The sequence below is a fragment of the Monopterus albus genome, unplaced genomic scaffold (genome assembly GCF_001952655.1).
Source record: "Monopterus albus unplaced genomic scaffold, M_albus_1.0 scaffold26.1, whole genome shotgun sequence".
NCBI classification, from domain to species: Eukaryota; Metazoa; Chordata; class Actinopteri; order Synbranchiformes; family Synbranchidae; genus Monopterus; species Monopterus albus.
The window spans coordinates 1380854-1394822 of record NW_018127906.1 but is presented as its reverse complement, the minus strand read 5'-3'; the positions used below and the strand labels follow the sequence as shown (position 1 = coordinate 1394822).

General features: G+C 43.7%; 1 protein-coding gene across 3 annotated transcripts in view; it reads right to left on the bottom strand.

The window, feature by feature from the left end:
- Positions 1-11465: 11465 nt before the first annotated feature.
- grin1b (glutamate receptor, ionotropic, N-methyl D-aspartate 1b) overlaps positions 11466-13969 on the bottom strand; it is a 51870-nt gene continuing 49366 nt past the window's right edge. For 2 of the 3 annotated variants that reach the window (XM_020595219.1, XM_020595222.1), the window contains one exon: positions 11466-12682. In XM_020595219.1, coding sequence (XP_020450875.1) covers positions 12617-12682 — 66 coding nt within the window. In that variant the 3' untranslated portion in view covers positions 11466-12616. The remainder of the gene's footprint in view (positions 12683-13969) is intronic. The other variant, XR_002274551.1, reaches the window with a different exon arrangement.

Here is a 13969-nt window from a genome sequence, read left to right as displayed (position 1 = left end):
CACTGCACACAGCTGGTGCCGTTCCCGCTGCGCCCCCCGCTGCCTCCCCGCTCCTCATCCAAGAGGTCGTAGTCCAGCAGCGGGTCGGTGAGCGAGGGCTGTCCGAGCTGAGGTCTTCTGAGGTCGGGCAGCCTGCTGGGCAAGGCCCGGCATGTGTGGAGGGCAAGACAGAGGCTCAGGAGGACCAGTCCTCTCATTGCCGGCATCTTCACGGGCCGATGACGAAAAGCGGGGAAACAGAGCCGCAACAATCCGCAAAAGTCAGCGAGTTTCACACCGAGACTCACCGTCTGACCAAAACACGGGAAAATGGAAAAAGAAGAGAAAAGCTTAAAGAACAACGAATCCAGCCAAGGTTAATACTCAAAACCGGGTTTAAGTCAAAGTCCGGGTCCGAACAGCGGAGCCGCTCGCGCTGCTCCACTGCATACAGGTACGAGACAAGAATCAAGACTATCAAAATAAAACAAGACGCATCCGGACACATCCTCCTAAATAAAACCCTGAACGTGTGTTTTGATAGTCCAACTGGCAACATCCGGGAATTTGCTGTCATGGGGCTCTAATGTGATAAGTCAGTTTTATTTTGCAAAGATTACGTTTGATGTAAATATATCTGATGTAGGGACATGTAAACCTAGGTACCATTCACTTTTGGCTTTTATTTTTAGGCACAGCGTCCTTATTTCCCGTCTTGTTGCGTCTCAACAGTCAGAGCAGGTAGAGGGTCTCAGGGTTGTAGACTTTGATGGCTCCACTCTCATCTCCCTGGGACCTGGCAGCTGCTACACTCATCATGAGGATGGGACAGGGTTTTCTAGGTCTGGGAGGGCTCCCAGGGTCCTCCAAGAAGTCCTCTTCAGAGGTCTTTGAAGGTGCTACAGAGGACTGACAGGGAGTCTGGAGGGTCCCAGGGTAGCTCAAAGAATTTTGCTAGGTTCCTGAAGTGGCTATTTAGAATATCCACAGGTTCTCTAGGAGTTCTGGGGGTCTGTGATGTTCCTTTAAGGGCCTGGAGATCATGTCAACAGAGGTTTTCTTTTCAGTCTGAATGAGCTCTGCAAATCCCTCACAAGGTTTGCAGATGTCCTCGTGTTCTGGGGCTCCACAGAAGGACTCCAGGGTTCCTGTGGAAACCTTAAGAAGCCCTGAAAACCTTTCAGTGGTCATTCAAAAAGGGTCATTTTCACTGGGTTCCAAGGGTCTTCGAGGGGTTTAATGGTGCCTTTGGGTTTTGGGGTTCCTACAAAGAATTTTCCACAAAGTGTTAGAGCTCACTGGAGGAGCTGCAGGGTCTGTTCAGGTTTTAGGAATCTTCAAGGTTCTTCAAGAGATTTCTTTAATTTTTCCGCTCTATGCTGGAAACAGACCGCCTCCCATGTTTCCTGAGGATAAGCTGAACCAGGGTGTGGACTCGCACAAAAACATACAACATAATCCTTTAGACGAACTCCTCCACTGTCTCCCCACTCAGTTTGTTTTTGCAGTGAATCAGATCCACTGTCACTGCTACAGCTCTACCACTCAGTACAGAACATCCTGAGGTGGCAGACAGAAATAGAGCTGTAATGGAGGGGTTGTGGTGCTGGTGTTTCACTCCAGCCTGCAGTCTGAGCACCGCCCTGCTCCCTGAGGCCTCCAACATGTCAGACACACACTACAGTAATTGCTGAGTTTTTCTGTCCTTTGTGTGTTAAGGCGAGTCTGAACCAGGGGAACCTGGTCCGTACCTCTACAGGCTGACACCAGCTCCAGGTGTTTATTATGTTTGTGAGTGGGACTTTACAACATGTACCTTTGTGCAGGCAGTAACATGTACTAGAGTATGTACTACTATGAAGTAGTCACATTCCATATCTGCACTTTGGGACATTCTCACCTTTTGTCGTCACAGTCTGGACTTTGTGCAATACTGTCGTATACAGACGTCTGTATCTGAACAAAAGTGCCAAACACATAACGACACTTTCATTTTTAGGCTAAATTCACTCCCTCCCCAGACACGTGAATAAAACCAGTTCAGCCTGAGTTAAACTTAGACGAAGGCTCAACGGGTGCAGCAGCGCAGCCCAACGCCTTTAAAGGAAAATTCCACCCACTTTTACACTGTCTCTGGAGGAGGCGTGACTATGGGTGGCATCGCACAAACTGCAGGTGTGGGTGGCCCTTACCAAGCAGGACAACACACCATCCCACTGCATTATGGGAACTGTAGGATCCAGTGTTGTTGGACTTTGGATCTGGTTGAGCAGGTCTCATAGCAGCTGTCGTGAATCACTGGAGTGAGATTAAACTGACCCGTCCTCAGGAGTTTTTATGTCACTGTTGCTGTAAAATATCAGTTTACACCGAAACAGCTTGGTTCTTGTTCAGTAAGGCAGGGATGGAAGAAGTACTTGGAAACTGTACTTCAGTAAAAGTACCAGCAGCACAGAGTGAAACACTTGTTACAAGTCCTGCATGGAAAACTTTACTTCAGTAAAGGTACAAATCTATTATAAGTGAAATGTACTTAAAGTATAAGTACTCATGATACAAGCAGAGTTAGTATTATATTAGTGTACTGTATATCACTGAATTATTACTGAAGCATTTACACAAAATCAACATTTAATGACTACATAGGGCTGAGGTGGAGCCAGCCTGAAGATTCTTATGTACTTTATTATATGGACTTTAGGTATTGAAATGTCTGCTGCTATATAAGAACGTACCGCTGTGCTCATGGTGAATACCTGAATCAGCAGAGTGACGGCTGCCAGATAAATGTACTGCAGTAAAAAGTATAATATCTCCCTCTGAACTGCTGTTGAGTAGAAGTACCATGACATAGAAATAGCCAAATAAACTTGAGTGAAGTACTTCAGTAAATATTCTGTGTTTCAGAAGCAGCCTGTAGATCATGGTGCAGAATGTTCTCACAAGCAGAGCCACAGACAGCTGCAGGACTGGATCCGTTCAGACCAGATCAGGCGGCCTCCAGGTGAGCGCCGCCGTCACCGCCCGCTCCACAGGGTCACCACGTGGCCCCCATCGTCCTCCTCCTGCCCCCCAGGCGAGGAGCAGATACGGGAGATGAACAGACAGTGGTAGTTCCACAGCAGCAGCAGCACCATCAGTAGCAGGGCGCAGAGCAGCAGGACCACCAGCAGGGGGAGCCACCGAGATGCCGTGCCAGAGGGGGCGATGCCACAGCTGGCGGGGAGAGGAAGAGGAGAGGAGGGAGGAGAGGGAGAGGAGCAGCGATGGAGCCACAAGCACAGCCGCTTGAGTCCAGAGGGTCTGAGTTCAGGCCTGCTGTGGGACGAAGACATGGTCCTGGAGAACCCGAGTCTGTACCTAAGAGGTCTTGGAGAGCCTGGAGAGCCTGGAGAACCTGGAGAGCCTGGAGAGCCTGGAGAGCCTGGAGGGCCTGGGTGTTTTTCCAGAGAATCTCAGCTGGTCTCTAAAGATTAAAAACACAACATAACTGATAGTGAATATCAGAAGTGCTTCACTGGCTCCCAGCTGGGAAGTTGGAAGCAGTACTGCGTGTAGTAATACACTATTACAGGTAAAACCCATGCACTGAAAAACCTCTTAAAGCACAAGAGCACAATTATCAAACTGTGCTTAATGTATAAATATCAGTAGTACTTCTTGGGCTCCTGGAGACAAAAGACCCCAGAACCTCATCAGGAGCACTGTCAAACATCAACCCTTTTAGAGTCCTCAGTCTGCCGGGGCTCAGACAGAGCGGGGTTCAGAAAGCTCACCTGAGCAGAGAGACCTTGGGGAGCGGGGTGCACAGGGCGTGGCAGCGAGCAGGCTGCATGACAGCAGGAGCAGGCCAAACCCACAAACATGCAGAAACAGGTCAGAACAGACCAAAAAGAAAAGCCAGCTCCCTGGATGAGCAGGCAGCGCCAGGTGGGCAAGCAGGCAGGAAGGAGTGGGCTGGCTGCAGTGCGGCTGGGAGGGGCACGGGCTGAGAGGACGTGACCAACAGTGTTGTTGTAGTGGAGCTTCACATGCTGCTGTTCTCATTACTGTGTCATTAGCCTGTCGGTTTATTAGGAACCCCTGTCTTAAACTCAGTCAGGCTGATCCAACAGTCCTGCAGTAAATCCTCCTTCCTCACAGTGATGGTGTTCACACTGTGTCACAGATTGTCAGGTCATGGTGGAGGTGGCAGTTTGTGCTGCTGTTTAGCTGGAATGGGTTACAACGAGACCTGGTTCTGGTGTTTTGTCCACCTCCTTTTTATCAATGAGGCTAAATAACATAAAGTCTATGCATCTCACCAACTGTCAGTGCCCCTGAAAAGGTCCACAGAGTTCTCTCTGTCCTGATGTTGTCACAGACCAGTCTGACATCCATCATGGCCTTGCCTCTGCTGGCGAGCATTTATGTTTCACCTGCAAACATCTGGGGCTCATGGGAAATGATGTTGGTCAGAGGCAGGTAAAACACACTGCAAAACCACAGTATTGGATCATTCTTCCTAAAACTGCTGTCCCCATCTAAACATGTGAAATGAGTCACATGATACAGTGTGGCTGGATTTTTGGTAATAAATCTGGTATTGAACTGGTTTTCTAACTTCTGGACCAGAACCCAGATTCCCCCGTTTGTGGGTGAACAGTAAGTGAAGAGACCCTGTAACATCCTGCACTTCACTAATGTCCATGAAGTAATCATGACAGTGAGGAACCGGCAGGCATGCACTGGTGCACTGGGGGTAGACCAGTTCAGTCCAGCTGAGGCAGGAGGAGGAGCTGAAAGGATCCAGCTACTGGGCCACATGATGCCATGTGTCCACATCCTCTCAGTTCTAAAAATACAATGTGGTTACCACAGTAATGGACTGAGGGGCTTCTGTGTTACCGTGACGATGCCTGAGAGGAGACGAGCAGAGGTTTGACCGAGCTCCTTCACACACAGGGACAAACCTGTGGCTCATACAGGTCCTTATAGAGTCCAGATGTCTGTGTTGCTTTATTTGGCATCTTGGATGGATCTTCTCTTCACATCCTACTGAGTTCAGCAGTTATTTTTGATTTGGATCTTATGTTTCTTTTGCACCTGCTGCACACTATGAATTTATGTTTTCATTGTATGAATGAGACACAGACTTAATAGTTTTACCCATCAGTGACTTTTAGCTCTGAAAAGCTTTGTTAATTACGCTGAGGACGGACCGGCCTGTTGTTCCCTCCTCCTCCTGATTCGAGCTCCTCCAGAGGTTTAGTGAAACCAGCTCTGGGGCAACCTCCTCTGTCCACACCTCTCTATTCTGTTTAAGTGTTGAATCAACAGAAGCTTCACCCATGTGTGGATCCCTGGACACAGGCCTGGGAGCCCCAAGGGGTTGGGGGCCCCTAGACCAGGGAACCATTGGAAAGTCAGTCAAATGTCCACACAAGCCGCAAACCAAGAAACAATAGATGCAAAACACCTATAGAGAGAAAGGGATAAACAGAGACAGAAAAACCCCAAGGACAGCAAAACAAATACACAATTATGCACAAAGTGACTAAAACATCGAGACCAAACCAGTAAGAATCTGTGCAAACCCATCACAAAGACGGAAAATGAGTACAAATGGACAGAAAGGCCTAAATACAGATGCAACACAACCACAAGATGACTCAAACTGGCTGCAAATCTCGTCTTGCTCCTGGGAGCTGGGGGGCCAGTTACTGGCTGCTCCACGATGCAGCAGGAAGTTAAGTACAGATCAGCTGATTGGTGCCATGATGCATCAGAGAGCGTGACTCACCTCTCAGCTCTTCTTTGTTGTCTTTGTTGTTTTCCTTCTCTTCTTCTGCGGTGAACAAACACCTCTAGCCTCTTCTGGTCCCTGCGACTCCACCCACAGCAGCCTATCGGAGGATCCTTACAAAGGAGACAAGATGATCCATTATCAATCAGTGAGCAACTCAGTGCCCTGGGAACATGTTGATTGATCCCAGTGATCAGGAGCAGCCACTCACCTACCAAGTCACATGGTGGCAGTGTCCTGCCAATCCGTACGTTCAGCAGCAGTGCAGGTGGATGAATGGACAGAGGCATCCTGGCTCCTGTCATGTCCTCAGTCCTGTGGGGCGGGGAGCGGAGCTGCAGTGACCTTCAGACTGGGAGTCAACATACAGCTGCTGATCCCAGAGCTGCAGCAGACACAGCGGTGGCAGCTCCGTTTAACCCATTAAACCCATTTACTCAAGTTTCTATTTTACCTGAGTATTTCCATTTCTGGCTACTTCATACTTTTCAGAGACAAATGTACTTTTTACTGCACTACATGTATTTGAGAACTTTAGTTCTTAAGCTAAAAGTCTGAACCAGCGGCTGCCAGAATACCTGAATTTCTGTCTATCTGAGCTAGAATCCGCGGTTGTGACTCCACAGCAGCGAAACAGTCGATATCTGATATTTAGTGAAGTTTCTGTTGAAATGGAGCCAAAGCCTGAAGTGAATCTGAGCCGAGTCACGTCCCCTCACACACTGAGTTGGGAAATATCAAATAAAGGTAGAAAGGCCAAATTAAACAGAGATGAGGCCAGATAAACCTGCTTTGTCACCGGTCAGTGGACTCTGAGCACTGTAAAAACATGCCCACATTTCTGTGTGTTACGGTAGAAGCTGTACTGCCACCCCTTACTAGAAATCTAAACAACATACTCAGAATTAAAGGGCCATTCTGGCTTTTTTGTCACTTTAATATAACCTGCAGGTTCAGGTGAAAATGATTCTTTTATGACACTTTCACTGATGCAATGCAACCTTGTTTCCCACTGAACCAAAGAAGTTGACGCTTACACCGTCGCTGTCCTGGGGAAAACCTGAGCCAGTAAAAACAAGCACTTCACTTTTTCTTGAAGAAGTATAAAAGTTTTCTGAACGCATGAAGAAACTCTTCATTCTTCAGCTTATCAAAAATATTCAAAAGTGCTAAACATAGAGATGAACAACATGGAAAAAGTGAAGGAGCCATTTAAATTGGTTAAATATTCTTTTATTACTGGGAACTTGGCTCTGTTCATATGCTGATTTCCACAACGCTGTACACAAATGTGTTGAGCTCAGTTACAACAAACATTTATTAGAGCTGATTAAGTGTACTAACCGAACACCATTTTATTATAATTAGTAATAAATGACATCATTCTGTACAGGAACTTCACAGAAACAGACCTGTGAAAAAAATAAAACCTGAAATCATGGAAAAATCAGAATTAAATAAAAAAATAGATGCTGACTCTTTAAAAATAACAGCAGAAGCTCCGAGTCGAGCGGCTACAACCTTCAGACAACTGAGCGCAAACTGAAGGAAAATCAGAAATGTGGACTCCCTCAGAGGTCACAGGTCGAAGGAAAGAGGAAAGTTCTTCTTCTACAGTTTCAGTGAAGACACAGGAACAGCAGTGTAATGCAACTTTAGCTCAGTCTGTGTTTATCTGAGGAGAAACTGACCTCAGATCAGCTTACATCTCACTACAGCTACTATACAAGCTTCATCATGTGTCTGACAGCAGGATGAAGAGTATGTGCTTTACACAGAAAAGATGAAATATAAGGAAACATCAGAATAAAAGCACCAGAGAACTGCATGCATGAGGATCCACTTTCACGTTGTAATTTGAAAAGTACCTGGGGAGATTTCCCCTGATGCTCTTGTGTGTTGTCTTATTTAGATTATGATAGATGCATTTACAGCTCACTGACTGTGCTGCTTGTAGGACTTGAGCCTGGTCTGGTGTGTCAGCTATCTCTAAGCTGTGTGCTCACTTCACGAGTACATGCAGATGTCTCATACCGAGAGTCACGTACAGTGATGGGCCTGTGTAGAAAAATGATCTCTTAAGCAAAATAATATGACCTGTGACGATATCACCTGTTTCTCATCAGCAAATGAAAGAAGCATCTGAACAGCTGAAAGTGGGTCCGGGCTGCTGCAGCTTCAACAGGAGCTAACATCACTGAGAACAAGGACAAGTCTCACTTCACCAACAGCAACCTGAAAAACACGTTTACTGCTCCCAGTCCATCCTAATTTACACTTGTACCCCACTACACTGTGTTATTGTACTGCACCACATTTATCTGACAGCTGCAGTTACTCTACAGATTTAACAATAAACGCTTAGTAAATAATATGCTTTGTTTTACTGTAACTTATACTTATACTATCCAGCAGTGTACAAAATTACAGCCAAAATTATTCATCAATAAATTGATCAAAAGGAAACAAACGAGTTTAATAACCAATTAATCAAATTAGGAAAAAAATGTCAGACATGTCATGGGTTCAGCTTTTAAATGTGAAAACTGAGGACGAAGGTTTGGACAAACAAGTCATTTGAAGGACCAATCAATCAATCGGCTGATGGAAAAAAACTGTTAACTGATAAACTGTTAAAAACGAACTTCACCTCCAATACATAATACACCAGTAATAATAATCTAATGATCTAACATAATGTATTTCAGCCACACTGAGTATTTTTAATACTCTAAGTACAGTGCGCCGTTTGAATTTGCAGGACTTTTACAAGTAGTGAAGTATTTTTACAGTGTGGGATGAGTGTACATCTTTACTTAGTAAAGGAGCTGGATGTGTCCTCCAGCGTGTTAAATAAAGATCACTGTGAGTGCACATGTTTCAGCCCCTGTGATAATTATAACCACAGAGTGAGGTCAGCTGCACTCACACTAAAATCAATATTAGTCTTTCGGGAAACCAATCAACTGTTGAACCTTAACCCGATGAAACCTGCACAGTAACATCAGGTCACTTCAGTTTAAATGGGTTTTTAGCGTAAAGCTGTTTCCTCTGAGGAAACACGCAAATATAAAGTAACATGATGATTGGCCCATAATAGAATATATTATCTGTAGAGAGCTGAAACAGTCAATAAATGATTAGGACACAAAACTAAATGTCCAGGTATTCTGTTTTATTAAACACTGAAATCATGTTTTAAGCCAAAGAAATCTCTGGTTCCAGATTTTGTTATGTGGGACTTTGCTGGCTTTCTGTGTCATCAGTAAATAGAAAATTAAATATCTTTGGGTTTTGGATTGTTGGTCAGACAAAACAGGACACTGAAAGACATCTCACCTGGGTTTGGGAAACAGCGAGGGGCATTTTTCACTCTTCACTTTTATCGACTAAACAACTAATAAAGAAATAATTGTTGGATTAAGTGATAATAAAAATGATTAATGTGGATCCTGACAACTAGCAGAGCTTGTTGCTCTTCTCGGTGGTTAGAGATCCTGTCACCTGTGTAGTGTGTGGACAGGAAACAGCTACACTTAGATTTCTCTAGAACATCAGCATTAGCCAGATTACTCATCAACATTAGGAAAGTCTCTCATACCATGATTTAAAGATGGGAAACAGGAAACAAGCTGTAGTTTGGCCTATCTGGTGGTATTATCTTTGTTAGTCTTAATCACACTGCACCACAGTTAGCTTAAATAAGTTAAATTAGCTAAATAAATAAGTGTCTGAAGACACAAACAATTACTGAGGCCCAACATCTGTCAAAGCCTGCTCAACCCAATTTACTGCCATATTTGATGGTATTTTAGATACATTTACTACATTATCATTAGCGTAATATTTATCTCTGAAGTTTATTGGCAGACAACTATGGTATGTTAGCATTACTGGAATGAATCCTCTAAAAGTTGTTATTGCCGTGTTTTAGGTATGAGAAAATACCAACTACTGTTAGCCTGACTTGTAACATTAGCATTAGGTCTGTTATCTTCTTATACATGTTAAAAATATCGGTCATATAAATGTTTAAAAGAGTTAGCCTTAGCTAGTACATGTGCATTAGAACTAGCTATCTCAGGACAACCACAGTTAGCAAACCATGATTAACTTCCTTTAGTACATTCGCATTACTCATAGCATTAACTGCAATGGTGAATATTCAGAAATGCTGTTATAGCTGCAATCTAGTTATTGGAAAGCTTCCAGCTGATACACTAGTTCTAGCATTCATTCAAAGTGCTGCTGTCTTATCCAGCAGTCAGATGTGACTAGCTTGTTAGTTTTGGCTGCTGTGCTTGCATTAGTGTTAGCCACATGGGTTTTAGCCAAATTCAGAAACTGTAACTGTTATTCAGAGATGAGAAACAAACAACTAGTTTGTTAGCTTTGGCTGCTATCTGTGCATTAGTCATGTTGGTCTTTTTTCCCAATAAATGAGTTATTTGGCTAATTTGTTAGGTTATTCAGTGTTTTTCACAAAGGTAACAAAATTGACAGAATAAATACATTTTTCTGTTAACTTTCACATTGAAGACACGACGATAATGAATGAAGGAACTGCACCCGAATAGGCAGTGCACAGGCTGCTTGGCTCATACAATGAACTGAAATGTACAGTAAATGAAATTTAAACATTAAAATCAGATAAAGTTGTTCACTGTCTGGTGTTTGCTTGTTCTCAGTGAGGTTCTCACTTGTCTGCTGTTACCTTCATGCACACGTTTTTCACAGAACATGATTGTTTGTAGTGACAGGGTAAATTAACTTTAGAGCTACATCGCTTTTGCAACGTGAAAACCTCCTAACTCCAGTGTGCTGAGTAGACAGGCCTATGAGGACTTGGGAGGTTTTCACAGGACATCAGTTTCTGTTATTTGCAGGTTGGAGTAACAGTGCTGTGGAGGTAGACAGAGACTGACATCATCAGCAGACACACAGTGGACTACAGTTCCCAGCATGCTCAGTGGGCGGGGCAGAGCATGTGGTTCAGGAAGTGCCAGATATTCTCTACTGTTTAAAATAATGATGCATTCAAATTATTATTTGCTTGTAAGAGTTTATCCATTTGAGGGGAATTTTATGTTTCTGTTTACACCCTAATTCAATGTTTTTAAGATGATGAATGCTCAATTTTAAATTTGACCATTTTCAGGCCAAACTGTTGAGTAAAAATTAAAATTAAATATTCCCAAAATATTTGTGATCCAGTGCAGAAAAGTCTTTGAAACAACATTTAGAGCTTCACAAAGGAAGATAAACTTTACAGAAAATGTAACTTAATAAATTGATAAATATCATGTCTAATAATCTGATCTACAAGGTGTTTTTTTGGTGACAGGGTTGTATGGTTGGAGTCTGGACTCACGGCCTTGGTATTAATGACTATTTGCTTCACCCCTGAGGACACAATACATTTTTTGGACCACAAACATATTTCACTAATTAGTAAGATCTGTTATTGCATAATAACATTTCTGAAATTTATAATGCTTAATTTTCAGTTTTTCTTTACATCTTGAAGCCTTTGCAGAAAAGATGGCAATACATGAATAAGATAAAACAATTCTTTATCTTTATCAGTCTATCTTACTGCTGCTAGGATTACTGGATGCGTACTGTCTAAAATGTTTAGCTTTTATAAATTGTATAAAACTGTATGACACTGCAGTAGTTTTTATCAGTGACAATACTTGTAGTTAAAAGTGTCCTTATCAGTTTAAAACTACACTTTATTGTGGAATAAACATTTTACTAACGAGTTTCCTGAATCACTGAACGAAAGTGTGAACTGAGTTCCTTTGAGACAAATCACATTTCTGTTTAACAGCTCTAAAGACTACATTACCCATGAACCTCAGCAGTGAAAAGTCATGACAAAACCCTGCAGTCAGGCCAATGATCCAGGAGACATCTGTGCTTCTGTATTAAACAACAACTTCCTGTCCCAGAGGCTCAGCCTACCTACCACACTGATCAGTGCTCAGGTCCCAGATCGACAAGGTTCCTTATCAATCGGTTCCCGATCAACAGATTCCCTATCAACAGGCAGCCAATTGCTTGGTATCAATCAGCAGGTTCCTAATCGACAGGTCCCAATCAATAGGCTCTCAGTGAAAAGGTTCCGGACTGACTGGTCAGATTGCAACAGATTGCAATCAATAGGTCCCTAGATTGACAGGTTACTAATCAACAGGCTCCTGATCGAGAGGGCTCTGATTGACAGGTTCCATATTCATAGGTTCTCTACTCACAGGCTCCCAATCATTGTTTTCTTGATTGACAGATTACTGATCAATGGATTCACGATCAACAGGTCCTGATGTTTAGAGGAAACATCTGTGCTGGATTTTATGAGTCCAGAGCTAAGGCGTCGCTAGCAGATGAACTGGTTCTAAAACTGATCAGGACATTTGATGAATCAGTGGGATCAATCAGTGTGACAGACAGGAAACAGAATAAACTGTATGACATCGCAGATATCTACCAAAATAAAACCAGTCTGAAACTGCTCTTTCAAAATAAAAGCCCCTCTGTTTGGAGGAGGCAGAGGCTACAAGCAGAGCAATGTGGGTGTGTGTTTGTGTGTGTTAGGAGTGGGTGCGAGGTGTCGGGATGACAGATGGTGCATGTGTGTTTATGTAATATGCGTGTTGTGTGATGCTGTTCAAATGTATCTCTTTCCTGTCTCAGAGGAAGCTCGGTCCGTCCATCTGTGTTTACATAATGAATGTGTGCCTCTGGTTGTGTGTGACATGTGTGTTTGCATGTAGTAAGTGAGTGTGTCCAGAGCGTGTGTGTGTGTGTGTGTGTGTGGCTCAGCAGCAGCAGTCTCCCTCTGTCTCTCTCTCAAACCACGGTGCTGACGGAGGGATCTGATAGGTTGAGCTGGCCAGTGATGTCAGTCGGGTACGGCTACAGGCAGAAGGACAAAAAGAGCAGAATGCACACATTAATTCCAGACACACACTTGTTGTCACCTGGACACAGTGAAACAGCCTCTGAGCCAAGATGGCGAAGGCTGTTTCAGAGCTGATCTTCTCACTTTAAACAAGAACAGTGAAATTCTGTATTTTCACCTCTAACATACTGAATCTACACTCAGTGGTCAGTTTATTAGGAATCCCTGTGTCAGACTGATCCAGTCAGACCCAACAGTGCTGCAGTACGTCCTTGTTCCTGAAGGTGATGATGTTCAGTCTGTGTCACAGATTGTTGGTTCACCTGTGTGTTCACTGTGCAGGCTGCAGGTTGTGCTGCTGTGACACTGAGCGCTGATATAAATGAGGCGGATGGATTTAAAGCTGGATGTTCCTTGTTTGTCAGCCTCTCTCTCTGAGGGTTTCAGTCTGCAGCTGCTAAAGTAAATATAATCTCTCATCATGTAATCTGAGCTCAGTTCAGCTGTGCCACAGGGAGCATCCGCCTGCATGAACAGCCGCCATACTGTTGGTTCATGTGGCTTCCATAAGTTAAATAAATGAGGATTGGCCCTGATTTTCTGAGCTTCCGTGTGGTTTTCCGCGGCTCCTTTTGGCTGGGTTTGTATTCTGCTGGTTTCAGATATGTCGTAAATCCTCCTGTCCTCCAGCCCATTGGTTGCCATAGCAACTGATGTGGTAATAATATGGCACCACATTCTCATTCAGCCAGTGGAAGTTTGAACAGAGTCAGCACTGCAGATGTGTTATATCTGATGGTTTCTCCCACCATTCAGACTGATGCAAAATCCTGAGCCTGTCCTGTCCTGAGCCTGTCAGACACAGGTCTCTGTGACTGGGAGAACTGGTGCTATATGGGTCCAGACTGGGCCATTCTGGGAACAACTCTGGTGCTTTGTTTGACAGCATACCATATAAACATAGTTCAGTCATGGTTTCATCATCTAAGAAATACTTCAATTACATGATCACAGACCATTTCACATGCGGTCATCATAGAAACAGACTTTCAAATCTCCTGATGACTCCAGTTTTACCATAGAAACCAGTTTTATAATTTGATTTCCATTCTTTGAGTGAACAAATGGTAACAAAGTTTTAAACTGCACTAGATGTAATATTAAAAAGGTTTTTAAAAGTCTTCAAGATCCCCTCCAGATGTGCAGACAGTGACAGATGAGAGGAGACTCTCGACTAACTGAGTGGAGACCCAACCAGCAGGGTCTCTGATCAATCAGCTGATCATCATCCTGATAATCTG